This window comes from Colius striatus, chromosome 1, assembly GCF_028858725.1.
Source record: "Colius striatus isolate bColStr4 chromosome 1, bColStr4.1.hap1, whole genome shotgun sequence".
Taxonomy (NCBI): Eukaryota; Metazoa; Chordata; class Aves; order Coliiformes; family Coliidae; genus Colius; species Colius striatus.
Window position 1 is genome coordinate 21,626,952 of NC_084759.1, and position 27,705 is coordinate 21,654,656.

General features: G+C 48.4%; 2 protein-coding genes across 3 annotated transcripts in view; one reads left to right on the forward strand and one right to left on the reverse strand.

Annotated features, from left to right (window-relative positions):
- Positions 1 to 15,931, forward strand: part of MTUS2 (microtubule associated scaffold protein 2) — a 176,522-nt gene extending 160,591 nt beyond the window's left edge. The window contains exons 8-14 of the mRNA XM_062020432.1: positions 621 to 835; positions 5,293 to 5,398; positions 7,470 to 7,543; positions 8,817 to 8,915; positions 10,578 to 10,697; positions 14,639 to 14,736; positions 15,191 to 15,931. Coding sequence (XP_061876416.1) covers positions 621 to 835; positions 5,293 to 5,398; positions 7,470 to 7,543; positions 8,817 to 8,915; positions 10,578 to 10,697; positions 14,639 to 14,736; positions 15,191 to 15,407 — 929 coding nt within the window. The 3' untranslated portion in view covers positions 15,408 to 15,931. The remainder of the gene's footprint in view (positions 1 to 620; positions 836 to 5,292; positions 5,399 to 7,469; positions 7,544 to 8,816; positions 8,916 to 10,577; positions 10,698 to 14,638; positions 14,737 to 15,190) is intronic.
- A 5,073-nt stretch (positions 15,932 to 21,004) lies between these two features.
- The window catches only part of SLC7A1 (solute carrier family 7 member 1), a 42,292-nt gene continuing 35,591 nt past the window's right edge, over positions 21,005 to 27,705 (reverse strand). For both annotated transcript variants that reach the window (XM_010200756.2, XM_061993334.1), the window contains 2 exons: positions 27,112 to 27,220; positions 21,005 to 25,735 (listed from right to left, as the gene is read on the reverse strand). In XM_010200756.2, the coding sequence (XP_010199058.1) occupies positions 25,626 to 25,735; positions 27,112 to 27,220 (219 nt within the window). In that variant the 3' untranslated portion in view covers positions 21,005 to 25,625. The remainder of the gene's footprint in view (positions 25,736 to 27,111; positions 27,221 to 27,705) is intronic.

Genomic DNA, 27,705 nt, shown 5'->3' on the forward strand with positions numbered 1-27,705 from the left:
ATGCATCTCCTTCTCTTGGTCAAGTGGTCAGTCACATCCCCTGCATAACATGTGCACAGGATGCACCTTGAGACCCCAGATAGCTTCTGCCCTCTTGGCACATCACTGCAAGTGGGGGCTTAGCCAACACTGTGACTTGAGAGAAGAGGAAAGAAGAGTCTTATATCACAGTTGAAAGGCTTTTTGTCAAGTGATTGTCTCGTATTTCTTCTATTCAAGGCAAAGTAAAAGCCTCAAAGCCTCAACTTGTGGATCCAAGACTGTGCTGGATAGTCATTCTGGAGGTCCATGGAGTTCCCTGCATTGTTGGTGTTCTTATCAATTATTAACTTGTTGTTACTGTCATTATTATTATAATTAATAATATTATTATACTTCTTTTTTTTCATGGACTTTGCATACTTTGCCAGTGGCTCTATTTAGGTAAATTCAGGTGTGTGTGTATGTGTGTATAAGAGGAGACAGAAAGAGAAGCAACAATGATTGGTTTTTGATGGCTGAGACTCATGGGAGCCTCAACATCAATGAGAACCACTGTGCTCAGTGGTCTCCAAACAGATCCAATGCCACTGTTTGCTTCTGAGGAGCTCAGAGCCTGACTGCAAGTCTTGTCTCTGCAGCTCTCAACACTGCAAGATGGAAGAACCTACAGAGTGAGAAGGAGGACCTGGAGAGGTGTTTTGAGGAGAAGTTGAATCAGCTCCAAAGGCAGCAGCAGGAGGAGCTGCAGGCACTGGAGGAGCGGCTGCAGGAGGAGTACAAGACCAAGAGGAATAGTCTGCAGGAGAAGCACAGTCTGCAACTGGAGCAAATCCAACTGCAGCATCAGGAGAAGGTCAGTTTCCACCCATTCCCTTTGAAGAGTGGACTATGCCAGTACTGAGTGGGTTCAGCTACTGAAATATATTAACCACTCCAGCATGAAGGCACTAGCAAACAATGGTGTTTGTAAATAGTAGTACATTACATTGCCATGACTCGTCTTCATGTGCTTCCAGACCTTTTACAACAAAAAAATTAAGACTAGCTCTGCATCTCATGCATATTTGCTCCCCAACCCATCTCTTGGAGTTGGTTTGTGTGACACCAAGGGTGGTACAAGAATCTGCTCAACACAGATAAGGTGAGCAGAGCCCATCATTGTTTGCAATGCTTAGTTAAAGGGCAATGCAGTGAAGTGAGAGGGCTCATGCAACACATGGTGTAAACATCAAGCAGGTCTTTTAGTTCTCATTTCAGTTTATGCAAGATGATTTTTAATGCAACTTTTCTGCTTTGCTGTCTGATGTGAAGGAGGAATGGTGTTCCCAAAAGCCTTGGCTTCTTTTTCCTTTCACTATATCAGTGTGTCAGTTTGTCTAGTAGAAGATGATAGCTCTAGTTGCAAGCCTTGCCTCTCCTGGATCACCAGGCATTAGCATTTGTGAAGGAATTTGTTCCCCCAGTCAATTTTTTGCTGACGTAGTTTATGATTTATCTTACCTGCTCTTGGAAGTGTTTCTGCAAGTTCCCAGGACCACAAGAAGAGATGGTGGGTTTTTGCCTCTCAAGTCAGTCAGTGCAAGGAAGGATGATATAGGTCACCATAGGCTTTAACTAGAAGTATACTTATTTTTCTCATATTCTCATCTATTGTGATTCTATTCATCAGCATACAGATGTGTGATTTACTTGGATTTTAGTAGATCAAGTGTCAAGTAGCCTTTGACACCATCTCCCCTAGCATCCTCCTGGAGAAACTGGCTGCCCATGGCTTGGATGGACCTACTCTGAGACTCTGAGATGGAGGCCTGGGTCGCTGGGCCCAGAGAGTCATAGTAAATGGAGTTAAATCCAGTTGATCGCCAATCACCACCTATACTGTTTAACATATTTATCAGTGCTCTGGATGAGGGGATTGAGTGCACTCTCAGTAAGTTTGAAGATGACACCAAGCTGGGCAGGAGCGTAGTCCTGCTTGTGGGCAGGAAGGCCCTTCAGAGGGCCCTGGACAGGCTGGTGTGATGGACTGAGGCCGATTGTATGAGGTTCAACAAGGCCAAGGGCTGGGTCCTGCACTTGGGCCACAACAACCCCAGGCAACGCTACAGGCTTGGGGGCAGAGTGGCTGGAAAAGCTGCCCAGAGGAAAAGGACCTGGGAGTCTTAGTTGACAGCCAGCTGAATGTGAGCCAGCAGTGTGCCCAGGTGGCCCAGAAGGCCAATGGCTTCCTGGCTTGTATCAGCAATTGTGTGACTAGCAGGATCAGGGCAGTGATTGTCCCCCTGTACTCAGTGCTAGTGAGACCAAACCTTGAATACCGTGTTCAGTTTGGGGCCCCTCACTACAAGAGGGACATTGAGGTGCTGAAGCCTGTCCAGAGACAGCCAACAAAGATGGTGAAGGGTCTGGAGAACAAGTCTGATGAGGAGCGGCTGAGGGAGCTGGCGATGTTTAGCCTGGAGGAGGCTTATTGCTCTCTACAACTATTTGAAAGGAGGTTGTAGTGAGGTGGGAGGCAGTCTCTTTTCCCAAATAAAAAGACAAGAGGAAATGACCTCAAGTTGCTCCAGGGGAGGTTTAGATTGGTGATTAGGAGGAACTTTTTCCCTGAGAGGGTTGTAAGATACAGGCACAGGCTGCTCAGGGAGGTGGTGGTGGTGGGCTTGGCAGTGTGAGGATAGTGGCTGGACTTGATGATCTTAAAGATCTTTTCAACCAAAACAATTCCATGACGCTACGATTTTACATTTTCATTAGTTACTTGTATAGTCCAATGTTCTGTTAACATGAATTTTTGCTAACTTACTGTAAGAACAACATGATCATAGTTTCTCAAAAGAGGTCACTAGAATGGTTGTGAGAGTAATGGTTGGACATGATGATCTTAAAGGTCTTTTCCAACCTAAATGATTCTATGATTCTAAGTTGGAAGTTAGTCATCCCACTTTCCAATCACAGCTGAGTCTGCCACACTGTATTGCTGTAGTCACTGTTAGCTTTAGCATCAAGTACCTGATGTTTCTTTGGATACACAGTTGTCAGGTTTTGGAGGCTCATCTGTCTCTGAGGAGGTGAAGCAGCTCTTTCAGTAGAGCATGAGAGCCAAAGTCCTCACAACCAATCATGTGTGCCAGTGCATCCCAATATTTCTCAAATCTCCTTGTAGCTAAGGGCAAAACTGCAAAGCAAAGGCTGAGATCCTGGCTTGCTGGTGTTTCTCACTTCAACTGCTCAGCTCAGGCTGTTTTGTCCAGCAGCCTATCGAACTTCTCCCACTGGAGCCTCCTCTTGATTTTACTTTATTAAGCCTTAAAAAGCCCACTTGAGCTTCTTTTAGTAGCCAGAAATAATTGTGATGTGTGTTAAGTGAGTTAATCAAGCCTATAGAGCAAATTAGTGGTGAAGCTGGAATTAGCATCCAAGATCTCTGCTTCCCACTGCCAAGCAGACTATCTGCTGTAAAAAACAGACAGGAGGTCATGCTGGAAGATTAAAAAGAGTCATTTGGGATGTGGATATGAAGCACACAGAAATCTCTGCAGTCCATTTGGAACATATTTAATTGGCTTTATAGATAAATTACCTGCCAAGGATGGTGGCAGTGAAGAGACCTCTTCTGAAGATGCTGGAGTTGAGCTTAATCATTCCTATAGGGTGCTGCTCTGCTGAGACACAATTAGAGTATGAATAAATAGAGTATGATGCAAGGGTGAGGTAAAGAATGTGGCACAGCTCATGAGGTTTCAGTACACAGATATGATACACAAGGTGCTCTGGGAAAAGTCTAGCAATAGTCCCTCTCTCATTAGTAACCCAGTCAGTCATCTAGCCCCCCTTTCCCTGTTCTTTCATGCAATATATCATCAGGCGGAGTCTCCATTGTTTAGCAAACAACTCTTCACCACTGAGTTGTCTCCTACATTATTATGAAAATGAGTTTGGGGTATTTTAAATTCCAGGTGAAATGCCTGTCTTTCATTGTAAGAGCATGCTTTCTCCAGTACAGCTGGAAATGTTGCCTCCTTTGGGTAATCTCACACGTACGTTTGACAGGTAAATGCAGTGGAATAACATTTCTTCCAGTCAGGACCTGCTCAGCTGGAGTAATTTCCTGTTATTATTTAGCATAACAGTGAACACAACAGCTGTTTACAGTCAGGTTACTTTGCCATGAACAGCTGTTTAATTGGAAAAGTAAAATAGTTTGAGCCTCTGCCTTGCCAGATATCTCAGTTAGTGTGTTAAATGTAGGGAATATGATCATTGTGATTACAAAACCCAGAAAAGCAAATCAATGTATCGCATTCAGGAACGGCTGCTCTGGACCACTGCCTTAACCTTGGTCAATGCTTATCGCTGGATTTTCTTTAATGATGCAAATCAAAACACCATAATTGGGGATCTTGCTTTCCCTTTAGCAAAGTCTAGCAACACACAATGTACTAAAGGAGTCTCCAACCCACTGAGTGCTCGCAGCCCTCTTCCAGCTGCATCCCTTGCCCTCATGATGCCTGTGTGCAGCATGCTGTACGGTGCAGTTTGTTGGGCTGTTTGCAGCAGCAGGACCTCTTTCTAGCCTCAATATGAGATTAGGGAAAAGTTTTGTGTCTCCACTGTCATCTTGCTTACTTCCACACCAGCCTGAAAGCTCTTTGTGTCGACACTGGAGAAAGTGCTGTCATATCTTTTAATCAGCTGGCTAAATGTGAATTCAAAATACAGCTGATGAGGACATAGGAATTTAGGTGTTGATCTCTTTGTGAGATACTCTTTTCCAAGTAAAAATGTGATAGATGGCAATCCATTTTACATAGCCACTGACACTAATTTCAATGTTTCTCTAGAAATAAATATTTTACAACCATGGATAATTCATAGGCTCTTTCCATGAAAGTTAATTCAAGACCTTACAATATAAATCATTGCAGCAAAGTACTGTGAAGACAAAAACTAGGATGGCTCAGAACTATGCATGTTTATCTGACCTTTAGAGGGAGTTGTGTCATTAGTATAAGTTAGATTAGTGCAATATTGAACATTTCATACATGGCTTTTTGGCCTTTTGCTTTCTTATGTACCTCCTCACCATTAAGTTATAAGAACACTGTCAGCAGTGGCTACACACTGTCACTCAAGGGGTCAATGTGCCCTTTTTGCAACAAACAGAACTGGGTCAGGTGCTGGAGATGTCACATTCAGTAGATCCCTTTACTCTTTCCAGCTCACTGGAGCTCTCTAGCAGAGGCTTTTTGGTGTACCACGACTTGTCCAATGCTGTGACCATGTCTCCATTCATTGTCTTTGTAACAGGTGGAAGACATCACAGCTGTACACAAAGCTGCAATGGTACAGTTGGAAGATAACCACAAGGTCAGCATTGTGGTATTGCAGAATGAGAATGACTGCAAGATTCAAGGTAAGCCAAAGACAACCCAGTGGCTACAGAGCTATTCCAGAGCAACAGTTGGTGTTCTAGTGAGATTTTGTAAGCCTGGGTTTTCTTCCTCCAGAGCAGATGATACAGAAAATTTGTGTTGGCCTAGTGGACCACCAGGCTCATGTGAGGGAAAGCAGCACGTGGCCTGTACAGCATGTAGCTTGCACCTGAAACTATCTGAGGGGTCTTTGGGCCAAAGATAAGGCTTTCTTCCTGGCCCATTGAATAGAGTCTGTATTCCACCTCAGTTCACACGCTGACTTTTCTCGATTGGGTGCTCAGGAGGCTTAAGTTCTTTGAGTTGTTTGAATTCAGAACAAATCTGAATTTAGGTGCTTGAATGCCTTCACTGCTTCTAAAAACAAGACTCATCATGTTCAGTAGCAAAAGTCTGGCTATGCTGAGCAGACCAAAGCCACATGTTGGTGCCAGTCTGTACCTCAGCTCTTATCTTTAGTTCACGCTCCTGTTTTCCTGCAGGATTTGGTGCTACAGACAGAGCTGTTTCCTCCCTACCAGTTCAGTATCTGAATACGTCTCCTTACATGCTTTGCCTGACTTTTAGCAGTTATCTCTACAAGCTCCCTTTCTTTCTTAGACATAAACATGAGGGTCTCATTTTTTAAATAGCTCTAGTATGTTTTCCCACAAGTTTCCCCAAACTGAGCCATATTGCCTAGCTCTGCACCATGTCACCTGCACACAGCCCAGGGCATAATGTGGGCTGAGAACAGTCACTTCCCCTGTCTTGTAGGCAGAGATGGTGTCTCGCAGGACATTTTTAAATTAGCAGAGACAATAAAAAATTGTTCCTTGCTTGAGGACTTTCTTCTCTGTCCGTTTTTGTTAGCATTTTCTGCTGACAAAGCTTGGCTGTGGCTTGTGGAGGCTGTGGTGGCCAGCGTTTGTGCTCCGGGCTGCTGGCGCAGGTCTGAAATGCCCTCCTGTGCCTGGAGAAGGCATTGCAGCGGCTGCTGGCTGGCGAGCTGGACAGGGCACCAGAGCACTGGTGTTCTCGCTGCTGCTGTGGCTAGTGAGCAGGGGCCAGAGGGCAGAACTCCGTAGAGTGGGTGCTACTGCTGCACAGAATCACAGTTTGATGGCATTAGAGATTAAATTTTAGAGATTAAATTTTATTCCACTTTGGTTATGAAACTTGTGGCTGTTTTTAAGTGCAGGGGGAGTTGTTCTTATTAACATTTACAAATATCTACAGGGTGGGTGTCAGGAGGTTGGGGCGTCCCTTTTTTCTACAGTAGCCAGCAACAGGACAAGGGGGGATGGGATGAAGCTGGAACACAAAAAGTTCCACTTAAATATAAGAAAAAACTGTTTCACTGTTCAGGTGAGGGAGCCCTGGCACAGGCTGCCCAGAGGGGTTGTGGAGGCTCCTTCCTTGGAGGACTTCAAGACCCACCTGGACGTGTTCCTATGCAACCTGATCTAGGTGAACCTGCCTCTGCAGGGGGATTGGACTAGATGATCTCTAAAGGTCCATTCCAACCCCTACCATTCTATGACTCTATGACTCCATGAGTCTAGTAGGGCAACCTTTGATCTGTCAGCCTCACAGAATAAACCTCACAGGTCACTTGCCACAGCTCCTGGAGAAGCACTGTCAATTGCATTTTTGCATCTGAGTTCATGCCCACCCAGCCCCCTTCTCCCCAAAGAAATTGCAACCCAAGTCTTTAAATATATCTCACTGAAAACCTTTCGTTTGGGGATACTCACTCTGAACTGTTAACCAAAAGGGCCAGACTGACCCTCTCAAGTTCAGAGCTCCTGGGAGCCGGGAATTCCAAGCACTTCTCAAAGATCAGAACCTGGTCCCGTGGAAACACAGGTACCTGCAACCAGCGGACGGGCAGGAAATGTTGATTCAAAATGATTTGCCTGAGGTCACAGAGTCTATCACTACCAGTTTCTTACTCAGCCTCCGTGCCCGATAACTGCATGCGGAATGGTGCTGGGCTGGCGGTGTCCGTGCTCTCGGGCCCTGGTTGACTGCCCTTCACTGTGTAACACCATGTCTCTGTGTCTCCTCCAGAACTGAACGTAGCTCACCAGCTGGAGAAGGCACTTTTGGAAGAGAACTTTGAAAGACTGCGGCTGTCACTGCAGGTTAGCAGTGTCCTTATTTCCCACCCCTCTGATGGGCAGAGTCCCAGCACCCCAGGCTGTTGCTTATGACCAGCTCTAGTACCTCTTGGCCTCTGCCTGTCCAAACTGGGATCTAGCAGCAAAGGTGCCCCCTCAAGTTTTTCCCCACTTTGGTTAGTTCAGCAAAATACTGTCTGAAAGAGGAGAGAGGACAAACCTAAAGGGAGGCACAGGCAGCTGGGTAAAGCATAGAAATGTCCTTTTGACCCTGCTAGCCCAGCACTAGGAGCACAGTCGAGCTGGTGGCTGGGTGGTGGGTTGAGCTCTGGCACCTGCAGTGGCTGTGAGCACCACATTGTCTGCATGGTATCCTCCAGCAGGCACCTGCAGGGCTCAGAGACACCGACCTCTCCCTGCTTGGTCCTCCCCAATGGTGCTTTAAACTATTCCCTGCTGCCTGAATGTGGGGCAGCTGTGTAGATACACTGTAGACTCCAGTAGATCTTGTGAGAAGAAGGTAAAGGTGCCACAGCACATAATACAAGCTCAGCTTGATTTTGTAGGAAGAGATGAATTCCAATTTTTAAGCCTCCTGACTAGCACAGACTGTTGCACACAGCAACTGTCACAGCCTTCCTCATGTGGCTGTGATAGTTTATGGCATGCCAGCAGCTTTGCAATAAGCACTAGTATAACCTTGCAGCCAAGAAATAACATACATGAAAGATAAGAATGCCAGTTTCACAGCAACTGTGGCTTTTACACTTGTATGTAGAGAGGTAACAGGAATGCCTATGGAGGTAACAGAAACACAATTGCTTAAAATAACATGCTGTTCCTGTGTACAGCTCTGAGACGAAATGTCATTCATTTAAAGTCCACACCACTAACTCATCCTTGCTTGTTAGAGGCCTAGAAAGGTGAAGCAAGCAGGGATGGGATATCTACTGCCTCACTCAGACTCTAGGAACCACAAAAACGATCTCTTTCAAGCCCATGGCAGTTCTCTTAAGAAAGGACGTGCTCATTCTCACGCAGCACAAGGTGATGGGGTGATTAAGCATCAAAGACATGTCCTGAACTAGTCCTAGGCAGTGTCAGGCAGGCATTTGGGGATTCTCTGAGGCATGAAGTTATCAAAAACTGCACTGTGTGTTCAAGCAGCCTTACATATAAAATACCACCTTGCAGGGGCTTCTAAGCCCTGCTGAGCTCCCACAGTGCTTTCACCATGCAGACCGACCTGTGTGAACATAGGAGGGGTGATAACACAGGTGGTGTGTCTCCCTTCCAGGACCAGATAGACACCCTCACCTTCCAGAACCAGTCTCTTAAGGCCAAAGCAGACCGATTTGAAGAGGCTCTGAAGAAAACCTACGAGGAGCAACTGAAGGTAGATGGTAACTCTAACTGTACAGTCTGCAAGATACTTGTTTCACATTATGGGGTTTAGTGGATTATCAATGGGTTCCTTACACCAGGGGATGGAGGTCAGGTCTCAACGAAGACCCCAGACCTTGATCTCTGAGGAAGAGTTGAAATCTTAGCCTAGGCCCATCATTTTCTGATTTTACTTCTTTATTCTTTCACCCAGCCTTTGTAGCTCTGTCTACAAACAGTAACTCTATCTCGTATGTCCTTACCACTGTCTGCTCTTTTCCTTCTTCCTCTCTTTTTGTCTTTTCTATTTTTGTGCCTCCTGAACCAACAACTTCTTTGATATCCTTTGTGTTCTGTCAGGTTTTTCTGGACTTGCAGGGTACAGCTCTGCCATGTAAAGTATTTATTCAACTCCTATCTCCTTGGGCCATGCTGTTTATTTACAGTGAAATTAGGTATTTATTTCATCTAATACTGTTTCTTTATCTGAAACTAAATAACCCTGAAATGGCCCTCCAAAAAAGATTATTCTTTTAACTTGAGGCATTTAAGAGTGTTCACAGCACAACCCCATGGGCAATCAATGTGACAGAGGGGACAGAATGAAAATAGTGGGGTGAGCTATGGGCTCACCACTCACAGTGGCCCTGTGAGCTTATAGGCAAGAAAACTCCTTAGGAAAGGAGGGCAAATGTGTGCAATAGGCTTGGCCATGGGAAACAGCATTAGTGTGTTTCCACCTCTGCTGCAGTATGTGACTGATGTGAAAGGACAAATTCTGTGTCGCGGTGGTGTTAATGCCAAGTACCACCAGGCAGTTCACTGGTGTGAGTTACACTGGGAAAAATCCAGAACAGCTTGAGTCAGCGACAGTATCTCATCAGTGTAATTCAGAGCACATCTTTTTCCCAGGAGTGGAACCCTAGTATCTCCTACATCCACAGTTCTTGAGCAGAGGGGAAGCTTTTTCCCACCAGATCTGTTCTCTGTTAACGGGCACTGTGATGCTGTGCTGGAAGCAAGGCAGAACACTGTCATTTTCACCTCCAGCCCCCCTGTCCAGTTTCCTCAGTTTCATGTTTGTATTTTTCCCAAGCCCAAATCCACGCACAAGTATAAAACACCTTGTGTAGTTCCCAAGCTATGAGTAGGAATGAGGTTGCTGAACAAGCTGGCATCTTGTCCTTCTAACCATGAGGCTGGTGACAAGAAAAGTACCATTGGCTATCCAGCCAAAGGGATAGTCTAGGAGAGAATTCAGATGGGCTATGGAGGCACAGGTCCAAGTGGTTTTCACATCACTGAGACTTCCTAAACCACTGGGTGCACTGAGGAACCTTTTTTCTGTTGTATCCAGTGACAGGACAAAGGGTAATGAGATGAAGCTGGAACACAAAAAGTTCCATTTTACTCTTTTACTATTTCACTGTCCAGGTGAGGGAGCCCTGGCACAGGTTGTCCAGGGAGGATGTGGAGTCTCCTTCCTTAGAGGTCTTCAAGACCCGCCTGGACACATTCCTGTGTGACCTGATCTAGGTGACCCTGCTTTGGCAGGGGGGTTGGGCTAGATGATCTCTAAAGGTTCCTTCCAACTCTTACCATTCTGTGACTCTACGATATGGCTGAAGATGCATTTATGGCTGACAGGTATCAAAATCACTGGTATATTTCCTAGACTACACAAGCACCATATCTGCACTTAGAAGAAGATCTGGAGAGCTTAAAACATGTTCTGGAAATGAAGAACCATCAGATTCACCAACAGGAGAAGATGATTATAGAGCTAGAAAAACAGGTGAGTTGTCATTTTTCTTCCAGAGAAGACATCACAGAGGTAATAAAGTACTGGTGTGGTTACAGTAGATGAACTTAAAAGGGAGGTGAGAAAACACATGAGGCTGGGGAAAGACACAGTTAAAGAGGTTCATCAGTGGCCACATAGTGTGTTCTTCCACTGTCAACCTACATAGCTACTTCCACTATATCACATCTGTCGTGGTTTGGCCCAGCTAGCACAACAGCACCACGACAGTTTCTTGCTCGATGCCCCCATTCACCCCCACCCTCGTTAAGATGGCGGAGGACCCAGTGAAATGGGAGTAAAAAGATAAGCAAGATTGTTGTGGATTGAGACAACGGCAGGGAGGGCTCACTGCCAATTATGGTTCTGGGCAAAACAGAGTCCAGTACTCGACTTAGAGAGGAAAGTAGGAAAGTTTATTCTACAAGAAACAGAACGGAATAAAAGCAAAAAGGGAGTAGGATGATGAGAAAATTACAACCAGCACTTTAAGATCTCCCTCCCCCATCCCTCCTTTCTTCCCGGGCCCAGCTCACTGCTCCCGATATCTCTACCTCCTCCCCCCGCAACAGCTCAAGGGGGCAGGGAGTGGGGGATGTGGTCAGTCTCTCACAGATGGGCTTTGCCGCTTCTGTCTTCTCAGATGAGGATGACTCCTGGCATTCTTCCCCTGCTCCAACACGGGGTTCCTCCCCCGGAACACAGTCCTTAACAAACTTCTCTGGTGTGGGTTGTTCCCAGCAGCTGTGGCTTCTGCCGATACAGGTTCCCTCACACGGGACACAGTCCTTGGTGAATATCTCTGGCGTGGATTCTTCACCGCGGTTGCAGTTTCTGCAGTTGCAAGGTCCCTCTCTTGGGACAAGGCCTCTTCTGGGCATAAGTTTAATGAGCTGCTTTGTCGTGGGTTCCTCCCCACAGTTGCAGCTGTGGATATTGGGTCCCTTCCTCGGGACAGGGCCTGCTCCGGCCATAGTGATAAAGGGCCCCTCCTTCGGGACAAGGCCTCCTCCGGCCAAAATCACTGTCCCTGGCTCGGGGCCTTTAATGAAGTGAATCGCTGCCCCTGGTCCGGGGTCAGCTTTAGCAAAATGAGTTTCTGCCCCTGATGCGGGCTCATTATCAGAATGAGTCTGTACCGCTGATGCGGGGTCTTTAAAGAAATGAAAATAAATCTCAGCTTCACCAGTTCTCTCCATAGAATGCAGGGGAGTCTCTGCTACAGTACACCTCCTCCCTTTCATCACTGACCTTGGAGTCCGCATGGTTGTTTCTCTCACCGTTCCTACTCCTTGCACCACCACCAGCCAGAAGAAGAGAAGAAGGGGCAGAAGAAAGAAAGAAGATGGAGGAAGACACCTCCCCTTCCGGCTTCTTCTTAAAAAGTGATCGTGGAGGCGTCTAATTGGCTCAGCCCCAGAAGTGGGTCTGGCTCAGAGCTGGGGAGAGTTGTGAGCAACTTCTTACAGGAGCCATCTTTGCAGCCCCTTCCCCCTTACCAGAAAAGGCTGTCATGTCAAACCATGACAACATCTCAGGATTTCACTCAGAAATTGGTGTCTTTTCCCATCCCTTTGCCCACCCTCAATTCCTCAATTACCCTCAATTCCTCCCATGCCTCCGTTGATCTGTATCACTGTTTCACGCAGTACCTGCTCAGCTGGGTACATTAGACAGCGAGGTGTGTGGTATAGAAAGAATGGAGAAAGGGGAACTTTGTGGTAGTCCAGCTTCATTTTGTGCACCAGCCCACACCGCACAGCTCTACAGGAGTCACTTAACCATGTAGGGCTGGAGAGGTCAAGAGAAGGAAGGTTGAGCCATGTGTCTTGCTGCTGCACGTGCAGGCATTTATAGAGTCACCATCCCTGGAGATATTCAAAAGACACATGGATGAGGTGCTGAGGGACATGGTTTTGTGATGGGTTTGGCAGTGTGAGGTTAGTGATTGGACTCAATTATCTTAAAGGTCTTTTCCAATTGTAATGATTCTATAATTCTGTGATTCTAGGGCCATAAGTATCAATTAACAAGCAGCCCCTAGCAAGGCTTACGCTAGGAAAGGTCTCCCCAACCCTAAAGTCATGCTCTTCTTCAGCCTTCTCATCCTCTGCATGTGGGGGGTCCCTAACAAAGAACTCCAGTTTGCCATCCATTCCATTTTTTGTTGGAAAGCTGATTCATTTTGTGAGGCATAACCTACAGTGGCAGCAGAGTGTGGTGACGGGATGAGGCACTGCCTCAGCTGGGGGCTGGGACGGCTGGCTCAGCACAGCACTCAGCAAGAGCCGTTTCGTTTTAGGGGGGAAATCTGAGAGCTCTGATGATTATTTTGCTGAACAGATGCTTGAGTAAGTGGATGTAAAGAAAAATGCCTCTTTACAACTGAGGCTTGTTAACTGTGCTCCTTCCAACACGCTGCTCCTGGAGCTAAGCCAGCAGCTGAAAACATGCACCGTAGTGTTACGCTGAAAAACCCTCCTAAGCAACAGCCTGCATAGTTCCTGGTCATTTAGCTGCTTTGGATGATTAACCATATGTGAGCACACAGGCTTGCTCCTGCCCTTTATCACAGTAAAACACTGGGTCTGCTGTGGTCGAAAGGCACAAGTGCTTTCTGTTTAAAGATTGACCTTTCTAAGTGCTGGAACATCTGCAGGGCACCTCCAAATGCTCTGAAAGATGGGGTGCCTGCCAGGGGAGCAGAAGGGCATTTCAGGCTTGACTCCTCTGCTGCAAGAGAGGCTGGAAACTAAGGTGGCAGGAGCGGGTGAGATGCTCAGGTCTTCTCCCATGCTTCATGCTGGCATAGCTGCATCTTAGTAGGACTATTGAGAAAGCAGAGAAAGTGCCCATGAGACTCATTCCTCTCTCAGAGGGTTTCAGAACGGGGCCCAAGGGTGAGTTATTGCAAACTCCAGTGCTCAGTATTTTGGCTTACCTAAAAAGGTTTGGAAATTCAGTAATCAGGCTCACAAAGAGACAAGGCTACCCTGTGCTGTCTTGTTTTCTTCCAGAAGTGTTGAAAACAGCAAAATTCAAACTGCTGGAAAGCCAATAACTAATGTGGGAAAGTATGTCAGATTCAAAACTTGGGGAAAACGGGGGATCTGAAGCTGTGGTACATACCTATAAGCATCTTACTGATGTTTTACTACACTGCTGTTGACTTCCTCAGACTTTGTCCTTGAACTGCCCTGAGTAAAAGCTACCTGCGTTTGGGATGGGATTCATTTCACTCAATTGTAGCTTTGAGATAAATGTGTAGTTTAAGCCTGTCATTTCAGCTCACGCTGTTGGCAGTGGAGTGTCTCCAAAGGATAGGCCACCCCATGTGAATGCAGCAGCAATCCAAGGCTGCTGCTGGGCCCTCTGCCCTGGTGGGTAACTCTTTCCTCCCCATGCCTGAGGAATCATTATCCTGGAGGTTGGGTTCCAGATGCTCAGGTCCAATGAGGTTAGTTGGGCTGGAAGGTGCAGGTCATACCACCTGACACTCCTCATCCCTCGCTAGACTGGACACTCACATTGCCTTACCCTTTCCATGCTGGGCTTCCCCTGCTACCCAGGTGCCACCAGCTCCCTGTCCAAGAGCAACAGCTGGTAACGCTGGCTCCCCAGGAATGAAAGTGTGAGGGGCACCACCAAGGAAGGTGTTTTATTTGCTCTGGACAAGACTAAGACCCTGCTCCTCCTCAGTTAGAAATGAGGGCTAGTTCAGCTCTGCCTGTGCTCCAAGGCTTTGCTGATGACCCCACTTACATCACCAGTATGATGTGGTGGGAATCAGACCTCTAAGTCTCAGCTGCTGTCGAAATTACCACCTCCATCTGTCCTCACATTTCAGAAGTCGCTCTAGGGACAAAGAAAGAACAGATTCTCTTGAATTGGGTGTTGGGCTTTCTTTAGACTTACCAAACCTACTTTTGTTGCAGGTTGAGAAAAATTTTAAACTGGAAGAAAAAATCACTGTGCTGCAACAGGAGAATGAAGAGCTCAGAGCCAGGATTGAGCAAAATACTGTCATAACAAGGTTTCTGCTGTTATTTGCAATCTGTCTGAGCTTGAAAGGAGACTATAGCTCTGAACTGCCCAAGGCTGACATTTCAGAAAGGGAAAAACTTATTTTCTCCTCATCTGCGTATGAAAAAAAATGCTTTTTTTCTGTTGAAGTTTGGTTACCTTAACATAAGGAAGGCCTCCTGTCTCTCTGTGAATTTCCAGCTGCTGAGAGCAAAGTTGCCAGTAGCTCCTGATCTCAGTATCAGTGCTCTGAGAAACATCAGTCAGTGGGTAATGAGGATGGGAAACGGGGCAATTTGAGGAGCAACATCCTGACTATGCTACCAACACCCAGGCCAGGGATGGGATGGGATGGGATGGGATGGGGGTTGTGCCTGGCCCTACCTCAAGTGCAGTGCTGTCTGTGCTAATGCCACCAACTTCACACTGCTGTGCCTAACATGTTGTCCTACTTCCCTCCCCAGGCAACTGTCAGAGGAGAACGCTAATCTTCAAGAATACTTTGAGAAAGAAGTGGAAGAGAAGAAGAGGCTGAGCAGGACAAACGAAGAGCTACTCTGGAAGCTAAAGGAGGGAGAAGCCCTGAGCCCTGTGAAACTCTCACCTACATCATCCGCTTCTTTTTATTGTGGCTCATCACAGAACTCCTCTCCAGCAAAAGTCAAAACGTTGCGGCGATGACGCGGCACCTGCGTGCCAGAAATCCCCTGCCTCTTACGCATCTCCAACCTGCTAAACGTTACCACCCCAGGATGTTTAACCAGTGACAGGCGCCCGGGGTTCGTGGCTGCAAGCATGTTGCTTAGCTGCATAGCTTTGCATGAGGCAGGGTACTCTCACAGTCCCCATATAGGAGCTCTTGGTTCTGACACGTTGATTAGGGTAGCAAAACAAGATAGCAAGAAGCTAGGAGAGCAGACAGATAGGATAGCAAAACGTTTAGTTTGGTGTGTCAACGTTATAACTATAGTTAGAGCCAAAAGTTGGAAAATACTATATTGATGGTTCATCAGAATGAACTCTTGCTGCAGTATTTCAGGTTAGTTGCAAATACAGTTCCAGTTGTGAATATTTCTGTATATGTGTCTGTGTTTATATACATGTATGTATTGTACCTTTATACCTATATATAGGCACACACACACATATAGATGTAGTTGAAGATGTTCTGGACTGCATTTTTTTATATTATTGGATACTACTAAGTGCTGATATATTTTCTTTACAGTCAGCAGTTTTCTAACTCGTGCCTAAGACTTGTATCTAAAGGAAATGCATTTCTGTTTAAGCCTCCCAGGAATATTTCTATCCAATCTAGATAGACAGAAAGTTACGCAGAAGCAGAAGCGCCTTCCAAGTGACCACCAAGTGGTACCCTATGTAACATGAACACCAGCGACTTTGAGATTCCGAGACAGTACTGCCTTTGAAACCATCACCTTTGCATTGACCACCAGATGAGACATGCATACCATTCACTGCTTTTTAGCTCTTAGCACCCATGTTGTAAGGGGAGATAGGCTAGAGGTGAGGAGGGGTTTAGCAGAGTTGAAAGAGGTCCCTGGTTAAGTTGTTTCAATTTTAGTCTCTTTAAATGGTAGCTAGATTCTGGTTTACCTTGTCCTGCTTTGGATACAATGAAAATCTCTTTGTACCTTCCTGTCCATTTTGATTTATTTTAAGTCCCAAGAAGGAGAAAGGAAGTTGTTTGTCCTTGACCTTTGCTGGCCCAGAGGTTTCCAGTGTTGGGAGGAGGCACCGGGGACACCTGCTAGTGCTCTGCCCTCCTCCCACCTGAAACGCCAGCCAGAGCGCGGCAGACCGCACCAGTGCAAATAAGCGCAGCATTTCTTTCCTTCCACACATGCCTCTCTTATTTCACGTTGCTAAAGCGTACCCAAAGGTACAGAGCACTTCTAGCAGCCTTGGAAAAGAGTGGCTAAACTACCTTTAACTTCACTGCCTAGAAGCAGAAGACTTCACCCCAGCTCAGGGTGACCCTCAGCCGAGGGGACTGCGAGACCGAGGAGCGGCCGGGTGGGATGGGCTGCAGGGCCCTCAAGGAAAACATCCCTGAGCATAACTTCAGAGAAAACAAAAGAGATCTGTGGCATGATTTTCTACCTAGCTTGAGGCAAAGAGCCTGCATGCATTCCTGCCTGAGCACCAGGGTCAAAGGGAGCAGCGGACGGGGCAGGAGGGCAGCAGTACAGAGGAAGAGGTGGGATGGCACGGCCCTGCCACACTGCTGGCATGGGAGCTGTGCTTCAGCCTGCCCAGGAAGTCCTCAGGAGTCACAGACTGCAGCTTGGATATAGCTTCACTCACCATCAAAGCACCTGTGGCCTGTTCCACGGTGTTAAAAACAAAGAAAAAGCGACTTTTGGGGGTTTTTTCCTCCCTTTTAGAGAAATTTATTTTTGTAGCAGCTTTTGCATGATCCTGTGATACTGAGTAAATTGAGCATCTTGTTAGAATAGGTCTTGCCACACCAACTGCTCCTGCTGAAATGCAGCATTACTAGATTTTAGTGTGTCTGGCAAGCGCAGCCTGAAGGTAAGGTAGATTCTTAGCACACACATGCACAGCAAGCCTCTTCTTGCCAAGTACAACTTTAATCACTTTTGTACTTGCTAAATGCACAGATATCTGCAATACCTACTGCATTGGCACGTTTCATCCCACCAACACAGTTCTGAAACGATGAGATTATAGAATCACAGAGCCGTTTGGATTGGAAGGGACCTTGGAGAGCAACACCCACTGCCATGGGCAAGGGCACTTTCCCACTAAACCAGGTTGCTCAGAGCCCCATCCAAACTGGCCCTCAGCACTTCCAGGCATGAGGTATCCACAGCCTTTCTGGGCAACCTCTTCCCAGGTGTCTCACCACTGCCATCATAAGGAATTTTCCTCACGGTCAATCTAAACCTACCCTTCTTCATTTAAAAGTGGTGCCCCTTGTCCTGTCACTACAGGGCCTGGTAAAAAGTCTGTCTTACAGACCCTCTTTAAGTACTGAAAGGCCACAATATGGTCTCCCTGGAGCCTTCTTTTCTCCAGGCTGAACAGCCCCAGCCCTCTCAGCCTTTCCTCCCAGGAGAGGTGCTCCAGCCCTCAGGTTACGTATGTGCCCCTCCTCTGAACTCACTCTAACAGGTCCATGTGTTTCCTGTGCTGAGGACCCCAGAGCTGGACAGAGCACTGCACGCAGGGTCTTGTGAGAGTGGAGTACAGAATCACCTCCCTCAACCTGCTGGCCCCACTGCTTTAGATGCAGCCCAGAATACAGTTGGCTGATGTCCACTATTTCATCTGCCACTACCCTCAAGTCCTTCTCGGCAGGGCTGCTCTCAATCCCTTCGTGCCCCAAGGGCTTGATACAAAGGGTTGTCCTGACCCATGTGCAGGACCTTACACTTGGCCTTGTTGAACTCCGTGAGGTTCACAAGGGCACACCTCTCAAGCCTGTCCAGATCCCTCTGGATGGCATCCCTTCCCTCCAGAGTATCAACTGCACCACTCAGCAGTTGGTGTCATGTGCAGACTCACCAAGGATGCCCTTGCTTCAACTGTGTCTGCCAGCAGTTAAGCAGCACTGGTCCCAGTGCCAGCCCCTGAAGAACACCACTTGTCATGGCTCTGCATTTGGATATGGAGCTGTTGACTGCATCTCTAGATGCAGCCATCCAGCCAATTCCGTATCCAATGCCCATCCACCAAACTTCTGTCACCCCAGTTTAGACACACATTGTGTGGGACCTTACCAAAGTCAAGGTAGAAGACACAGGTCGCTCATCCCTCATGCACCAGCGCAGGCACGCCGCTGCTGGCAGGCACCAGATGAGTCTCGGTGACTTGTTGGTAGTCTCTAGGGGACTCCTTTTTTACCCTGGTTACAAAAGGATGAATTGATAAGCCAGGGTTGTTCCCATGATGCCAATCTAAACTTTCCCGTGCTAAACACATCAACACATATTGTTGGCCCGGGTAGGGCTTGCCAAGCCTGTGCTTTTTTAATCCATTCATTCTTTCCCTCTATTTCTGGTGCTTTCCTTACCACTTTGTTGGGTTTAATTCATATGCAAAGAGATGCTTCCAGCAGTGAATTGGGGGTGGGGGAAAAATGAGACTGATCCCAGCTCCACCATCATTTGCTATCATTGTCAATCCCTGTGCCATCTGGGTTTTGCCTCCCAATCCTGCCTTTCAACTGGATTCTTCCTTGACATGGCTGCTGGAGCCTGCCCACTGGCTGCTGGAGCCTGCAGGCTGCTGTAGCCTTCCCATGGCTGCTGGAGCCTGCAGAGCTCCAGGGAGTTTTGCCTGAGCAGGAGGGACGCAGCGACCCATCCCTGCGGGTAAAGGGTGCTGACTTCTGATGCAAGCCCAGGAACATGGACTTTTTTTCCCCAGAAAAGGTTATTCCTTTTTCCTGCTGTTCCTCTGTGCCGTCTCTCTTCACCTCACCTCTGCATAAATGTGGAGCTAAAGCCGGGGGGGGCAGGGCTGGTGGGGGAAGGGAGCAGCCCCCCTGTGTGGGGCAGCCAGTGAGCCCTGCTCACTCTCCCCAGGCAGCTGCCGTGACACCAGGTGAGCTCAGCCTTTCCTGCAGACTCGGGGTCATCTCCAGCTCTGGAACTGGAGACTTCCCAAATGCCGCGGCCACCACGGGGGCTTTCCCGTTCGGCAGGGCAGGGTGGCCTTTGCAGGAGAGGGAGCACAGCCAGCACCAAGCAGGAACGGGTTTTATTGCCCCTGCGTCTTCAAAACCAAAGCCATCTGATCTGGTTAATCTTTATTCACTGCAGAAGGCTGTGGTCGCAATAAAACCAGCCGCCAGCTGCTCTGAAGGGCTCCAGAGACTGGCATTGGGAGCAGGGCTGTGGGGAGAGCTGGCAGCGAGCAGGGGCGTGGGGAAGGAAAGGAAAAACTATCATGTGCAAAATCAGGTATTTCACGTCTCTGCACTGATGGTGGTTGTGTCCCATGGACACGCTGAGCAGCCTCAGCAGGGTTTCCCACCCAGCAGGAGTTCTGTGGTCCCGTTTCCTTTGTGGCTAACGATTACAGGAAGAGTTTGTATGATTTCAGTCACGCTGTACAGATAAGTGTAATATATTCCTGACAATAAACCCGCGCGCCAGCGCACACGTGGGCCGGCGCACACCAGCCAGCGTGTCCTGCCGTGTTTCCTGTGTGTCTGTGCCCACAGAAACTGGAATGAATGGGAAAAAACAACATGGCAGGGTTACCCCCTTAGGGTAAAGGCCAAAGCCAGCCAGCCGCTTGGCCCCCCAGCAGCAAGGCTGGGCTGTTCGGTTACCTGACTGGGGTTCATGTGCTATGGATCAGATCAAAAATCCCATGGATTCATTCTTTAAGGGTGCTTCCCACACAGCCGGGGCTCCTGGGAGAACAGGAATCTTGGGATGCAGTGTTCTCATTCAATGACGTGCTTCAGGACGTGGTGAGCGGCACATTTCTGCTGGTGGTTCAGGCACAGCAGCAGATAAGCACCATCTGCAACGTGTCAGTCACCCACATTTCCACACTCCCTTCCCTCGCCCTGCCCGCCCACTGAGGGCACCCAGTTCCTCAGGCTTTGCCACAAGGACTGAAAAGGGGCCAGGGCACGTCCCACCTCAGGAATGTGCCGGATAATGTCCTTGAGAAAGCTTTCCCTCTGGGCCCCTGGCTCACTTGGCACAGACAGCGCTGTGGCAAGGGCTGTGAGAGAAGGAGGAAAGCTGCAATGGTTGGGGCTGCTGCCTCGTGGCAGGAGACACCAACAGGCTGTAACCAAAGCAGGCAGTGGCCAGGGGCAGAGACTCCTCCTGCACTGTCCCGCAGAACCTACCCTGCAAACACCCCCAGCACAAGCCCTCCTTCCTTACACAGTCCTTTTTTCCCAAGACAGTCAAATTTTGCAAGGCCGGCAAAATTTATGCCACTTGGCTGAATTTTTGGTTAACTTTGCAGGTTCACAAAAACTGATCTAACACCTGAACTGGCACTACAAGGCAGGGACTCACCTCAATGTCAGCAGCAACAAGCTGCTCAGCTCTGAGCACAGGCCTCAGACCATGGCACACTCCCCCAGTTACGTATTGTCCCACTGATCCTTGCAAACCCGAAAGACGGGCAAAGTTAACACAAGCGGCTCCCAAAGCAAGTGTTCTCCTGCAGATTAGGACAGCCAGCAGTCGTTGGAACAAGCTGGAAAACAGAAGCAGGCTTGCAAATGAGGGTAAACAATAGGCATCATTTATTTGGCTATCGAGAAAAATGTTTTAATGCAGTACCACATAATTACAGGTGAATTTCAGAGTTCCAAAAGCATTGTCCAGGGGAGATGTATTTACAGTGCTGCCGGGATAAAAAGTAGCTGCACACCTGCACCTTGCTTGGGGGACGGGAGGTTCACATTTCAAAACTTAAGGCTTTAATCGCTACACCAACACTATAAAAAAACACCAGAACAAACCAAAGACAAAAAAAGATTAAAAATAGATTTGTTGGCAGAAGAAGCATTAAAACTATTTACCGTGCCCATAAGAAATCAATAGGAAAATAGAGCATCCAATGGACAACAGAAAAGTATTTACATTTTGCTTAACAATTAAAAAATAAAAATATACAAACTCTTCCATGGCTTCAGTCAGCAAGAATCGCTGTACTGCCAGGACCCAAGCCCGCAGTCGGCTCGCCAGCACACCGCACTCCTCCTGCTCCTTGCACCCACAGGGCCGCAGGGCACAGAGTGCTGCAAAGGAACCCTCTGCCTCTTGACAACATGTGTCACCCTGCCCAGACCACCACCTGGCATGGCCACAGGGCACAGAGTGCTGCAAGGGAACCCTCTGCCTCCTGACAACACGCGTCACCCTGCCCAAACCACTGTCCAGCATGGCCACAAGGCACAATGGGCTGCAAGGGAACCCTCTGCCACCTGACAACACGCGTCACCCTGCCCAAACCACTGCCTGGCATGGCCACAGGGCACAGAGTGCTGCAAAGGAACCCTCTGCCTCCAGACAACATGCGTCACCCTGCCCAAACCACTGTCCAGCATGGCCTCAAGGCACAGTGTGCTGCAAGGGAACCCTCTGCCTCCCGACAACATGCGTCACCCTGCCCAAAGCACTGCCTGGTGCGGCAGTAAGAAGGTGAGGAGCCTCTCGCCAGTGGGAGCACACAAGCCCCGCTCCTGGGAGCGTGAGTCAGGAGCAAATACCCTGAGAAAAATCTAGGTTTGGCTCTTGCTGGCAGAGAGGAGTCGGGCATCCCTCACCCTGCCTGCAGCCCCAAGGCAGAGCGTAAGGCAGCCCAGGGTGGCGATGGGGACAGGGCAGGAGGGGAGCGACTGTGGGCAGCGCAGCCAATGGCCTCAGGAGGCAACGGGGCCCAGGCCACAGGCAGGAGGCCGTGGGCGCTGCTTTGCTGCCTACACACAGACTTGGCCAGAACAAGTGCAAGTTTTTGGTAAGGAGAAGGAAGAAACGGAACCTGCCGTAAAGCTGGGCCCAGTGGACACTGAAAGGTTATACAGGGGTTTCAAAGAGAGATGCTGCTTCTGCCAGAGGGAAGGGGCTTCCTTTGAAAGAAGGAGAGGGATTGGAGGGGCGCTTACTGCACCAAAACCAGCACCTTTCCTCCTCCTCCCCTCCTTCAAAGACCCTCCAGCCTGTCAGCCTTCATTCATTTAGGCAGGTGACAGCAATGCTCACTTGGATGTGGGTTTCTCAAGGAGCAATTCAACAAACCCCACTGGAATTTATTAGTATATAAAATGCAATCACTTACGAAGAGGACTTTACACATGTAACACCCCAGCACATTGCTTCCCGTTCTCTGAGACAGCAGGCAGTGCCAGGCATCCTCTGCATGCGATGAAGAGGAGTTTTTCACCTGGGATGGTGGAAGGGTATGCATGTCCACAGCCAGCACTGTCAGCTAAAACCTTATCCTTCTGAAACCCCAGCAGTACCCAGCGACACATGGCATCACCACCAGCAATATCTGCAGCAGCGTGGTCCCCTGCAGCCCCCTCTCCCCTGCCATGACCGAGCACCAACGGCTCCTAAGGGCTCTGGAGCAGGAACCCCAAAACAAAGTCAGTCCTTTGGGCCAGGGTCTGCCCCGAAAGACCCGGCCCAGCGGGCCATTTTTACTACACCTCTCAGCTTTGGCAGAAAAGGACATATTCTCGTGCCAAGAAAAAATATCGCTCCTCTATTACCACCTCCTCATACAGCAAAATGCTCTGTATCTGTACAAAATATTCTCATAATAAAATAATGACCAAACTATTTACAAAGAAAAGCTCAAATTAATTAAAGCGTTTCACCCACAACAGCAAGCTTATAGCAGCAGTTGCACGTCTTCAAAGATATCTGGAGTGATCTATGTTACATGCAGACATCAGCAGGGAGGAAGAGATGGTAGAAAAAGAGCAAACCAAACCAAACCCATGCATTCACCAAAGTCCTTGACGTTGTCCTAGAAAGGTCAATCAAATTTCCCCTTCAGCTTACAAAGTGTACAAGCAAGGAGTGGATGCAGCCTGGAGGGGATGAGGCAGGAGCATGCAGCTCTGCCAGAGCCATCACCTCCCGACCAGTCCTCTCCTGGGGCCAGGAGGTCCCCAGGTCCAGCTGGACACCACAGAACAGAGCACGAAGAGACACCTGCACTCCCCTGTCCTGCACAGGGCTGCAGGCTTCCTCCACCTCCTTGTATCTGCTGAATAGCAACAAGGAGCAAGGGAGATGGCAGCACCAGGGAACTGATGGGCTGACGAAGGCACAAGGGAGGAGTGGGAGATGGGGCTGAAGATCCTCACCTCCAACAGCAAATCTGAAGCAGGTGGCTCTGGGGTCAGTACAGGTAATGCCAGACCTTCAATGCCAAATCTGGTAACACACAAAGTTTTCCCAACAAACCTTCTCAGAGAAAAGGAAACTAAAGAAAAATGACACCGTCAGGGCCCTTCCTCCTTCTACATGCTGCTACTACGTGCCACAGAAGCTGAAACATTATGGAATATAAATACCAGAACAGATCCCTAAGTAGATAACATAAATAAGTTAACATTTCTATAAAAAAACCCAACTGGCATACAGCAAAAAATCTGTATATGTTAAAATAACGTTCTTTGGAAACACACTTCCAGTCAGAATTCACCCTCAAATGGTCATTGCTGAATGCCTTAATTGCTCAGAAGCTGGTACCCAAGGTAGGGAAAAATATCCTTATGTTTTTGGTACAATGGGAAAATTTTGCTCCCCTCTTGAGTTTGCCTCTTCTCTCCCTCCCACCACACCTTCAGTGCTTTTCAGGAGGCTGTGGAGTGTGTTGATCTTGCCTGTGTTTAAAACAAACAGACCTCAACCTAGTGGCTTCTAATTTTGGTGTTCTCCTCTTGGCTTCATTTTGTGGGGGCAACTGCCCTCCAAGCGCACCCCGCGACACACACGGGAGGCAACACACAGACTGAAAACTGTCTGGTGTTCAGGGGCAGCAGTGTCAAAGACAGAGAGGACAGCACCCAGCATCCACTCAGGCTGGGAGAAGAGATTCCTTCACTGCCTGTTTGGGATGCCCTGTCCTGGGAAGTGTTTGAGGTCAGGCTGGACGGGGCTTTGAGCAACTCGATCAAATGAAAGATGTCCCTGCTTGTGGCAAGGAGGCTGGTCAGATTTCTTCAAAGGTCCTTTCCAACCCAAACCATTCTGTGATTCTATGGTTTGTTTCCAGTTCAAGTTGAAGCATGAATTTAAATCGGTGGCATTACGTAGGCATGGCCCACCTTCGTGATGCTTTAACAAGCCTTTTTTAGAGTTGTGCATTTGTCTGGGGACAGCTATCAGAGGGAATCTGTTAAAAAGCATTTCATCCTACAGCAAAACCTAGGCATTGACAACCACACACAGACCCTGGTCTCAACTCTACATTTCCCACCTTCCAACCACAGTCAGGCTCTGGAGATAATTTACAGCCCCAAAGGGAAAGTTTCTCTCAGCAAGTCACACCCTAGAGCTTAGCGGTGTTTTTACTACGAGCAAGGGGCCCCTGCACATCCCTCCAGCCCTCCCCTGGGCAGGGGCAGGCATGAGGCATTGCTCACAGGTGAAGTTCAAGCCCCTGACGATGTCCCTGTGCTTCCCCTTCCTGAGGCACAGCCACGCTCCACCCGCCGACACCAAACCAAAGCCTCACGGCCAAATCCTTTGCACGCACACACGGAACTGCTGCGGAGAGACTGAAACTGCAAAGCGTGTGAGCACGTGATTAAACAAAGAGATCGACACAACAAAAACAATGCGACTCGACGCTGTGAAGGACGAACGCACGTCTCGTGGGGGCTTTTGGAACCAGGAGAAAGCTGGTGTTCAGCAATAGCCTTGTTTTGTGCGTACACGTGGGGTACAGCTCACGACGCGTGAAGGATGGATCCGGTCTAAGCCTGACAGTAGCGCTGCAGAATCTGCTCCGTGTATAACCAGGGAGAGTATCTGTGGGGAGGTAATTCCAGGGGCAACTGAAAGGAAGGCCTTTCTGAGGCTTGGTTTCATAGCAGCATTTAAGGTTAACTGGCACACAGAAGCAGTTTTCTTTCTACACAATGGACAACAAAAAAACCCCAGGAGCGGGAGGACGGGAGGCGCGTAGCCCCACATGAGCTGCCGGGACTAGGCGGGAGCTGTGGCTTTTTTTCCTTGTGATCCCTTTTAACTGTGCTACTAAGCAAGCTGCGAGCTGCAGCACCAGGGCTGGGGAGTGCTGTGTCACGCTGCCCAACTCCTGTATCGCTGCCGAACCGGAGGAGACCGGGCTGAGGATCCCCACCACAAGGCCCTTGGCTGCCGCCCGGCCGCCCGCGCGCCAGCCCCGTGCTCATTTACAGCTCTCTGAGGCGGCGTCTGCGCTCCGCTCCGCGTCTGAAGAGGCCGTGTAGGCAGCTTCCACACTGTGCCATATCCCGTAGGTGAAGTAGATGATAAAGCCTGTGGAAGACAAGGGGAGAGGGCACTGTCAGGTCTCTTAGGAAACAGAAACCACTTCTAATATGTACCAACACAGGCTACAGAATCCTAGAATCATAGAATGGTAGGGGTCGGAAGGGACCTCCAGAGACCATCCAGTCCAATCATCCTGCTAAAGCAGGTACACCTAGATCAGGTCACACAGGAACGTGTCCAGGTGGGTTTGGAAACCTCCAGGGAAGGAGTCTCCACACCCTCCCTGGGCAGCCTGTGCCAGGGCTCCCTCACCTTCACAGTAAAGAAGTTTCACCTCACATTAAAGTGGAACTTCCTGTGTTCCAGCTTCATCCGATTACCCCTTGTCCTGTCACTGGGCATCCCATCCTCCTGACACCCACCCTTTAGGTATTTGTAGGTGTTGATAAGGTCTGACCTCAGTCTTCTCTTCTCTAGACTAAATAGTCCCAGTTCCTGCAGCCTTTCCTCACAAGGAAGATGCTCCAGTCCCCTGATCATCTTGGTGGCCCTGGGCTGGACTCTCTCCAGAAGTTCTCTGTCCCTCTTGAACTGGAGAGCCCAGAACTGAAACAGGACTCCAGATGAGGCCTCACCAGGGCAGAGTAGAGGGAGAGTTGAACCTCCCTTGACCTGCTGGCCACAACCTTCTTGGTGCACATTGGCCTTCTTGGCCAAGACGCACATTGATGGCTCCTGTTTAATCTGCTGTTACACCAGGATTATACCCAGCCATCCTGATAGCCAGCTTCTAGCAGGGAGCCACTGCTTTCCTTAGAAAAAAGTCACGAAGACAGACATGCACCAGTTTTTAAAAGATGATCTATCCAGGCCCCAAACAAGCAGTTGATTATAGAATAAACTTCTGCTTCTCAGCAAGCTCATTGCAGTGTTTTCTGCAGGAAGCTTTCTCCACTTTTGTGCCTACAGTCTCTATCTCAGTAAAATACATCTGAAACTGATGCTCATCTTACTTGTTTTCATCATAACAAATCCCCTGGCCATTTCAGGCAATTCAGCCTGCTTCACACGGCTGTTGGGAGCACCTTGGGATACAGCTCAGCCCCTTCAGCTCCAGAAGCACAAGCCACACCACTTGGGCTGCCACTGAAGGCCAGTCAACGTGAAACATTGCATGGTTTCTTGCTGGCAGTAAAACACTAAAGATGGTTCATGAGCTGTTGTTTTGTCCTCACAAAGGCTTCAGGACCCTTGAATTTAAGACAAGGCTTATGACACACTGCCAAAATAGCTTCAGTTAAATCACCAAGTTTGCCTGAAGATGATGAGAGTGCAGAATCCCTCCCTAGAATGCTGCAATACGTTTACAGTTAATGAAATCTAGTAACTTTGAACCCAGCATTTTTTACTCTCAAACTCACCTATGAGCATCCAGACTGCAAATCGTATCCATGTGCCTACATCTAGCTGCATCATGAGGTAAACATTCACAAAAATACTCACAACAGGAAGAAAGGGCAAAAGAGGTACCTGAAAAAGAAAGAAGGAGACATTACATCCACAGGACAGGCCAGTGGGCAGGCAGGAACACTGCATCCCTTGTGAATGGGAGGCGACGGCTGTTCCCCAACTCTTCAGCTGCCAGATCTGAGAGAAGGCAACGTTAGACCAAAACGGAGGACATTGGTGCACTGTGGGAGAGGGACATGAACAGTGTTGTTCAGCTGTTTTAAGAATGGCTGTCCTTGTTTTGGGGTATGGAAGGAAGCAAGAGGCAAATTTTAGTAGCGATACTAAATACCTGTGGTGGGAAGGCGAGAAGAGGAAAATGAAGGACTGCATCATGATAGGCACCTAGTGAAGAGCAGGAGAAGGTGGTACGGGGAATGTAAAGAAAAGGCAAATGCATGTAATGACTAAATCAGAAAGGACAAATTATAAGAACCAAAAGGTTTGTGAATGTGGTGGAACCAAGTGGAAAGAGAACTTCACTCCTACAGGTAAAAAGAGATTTA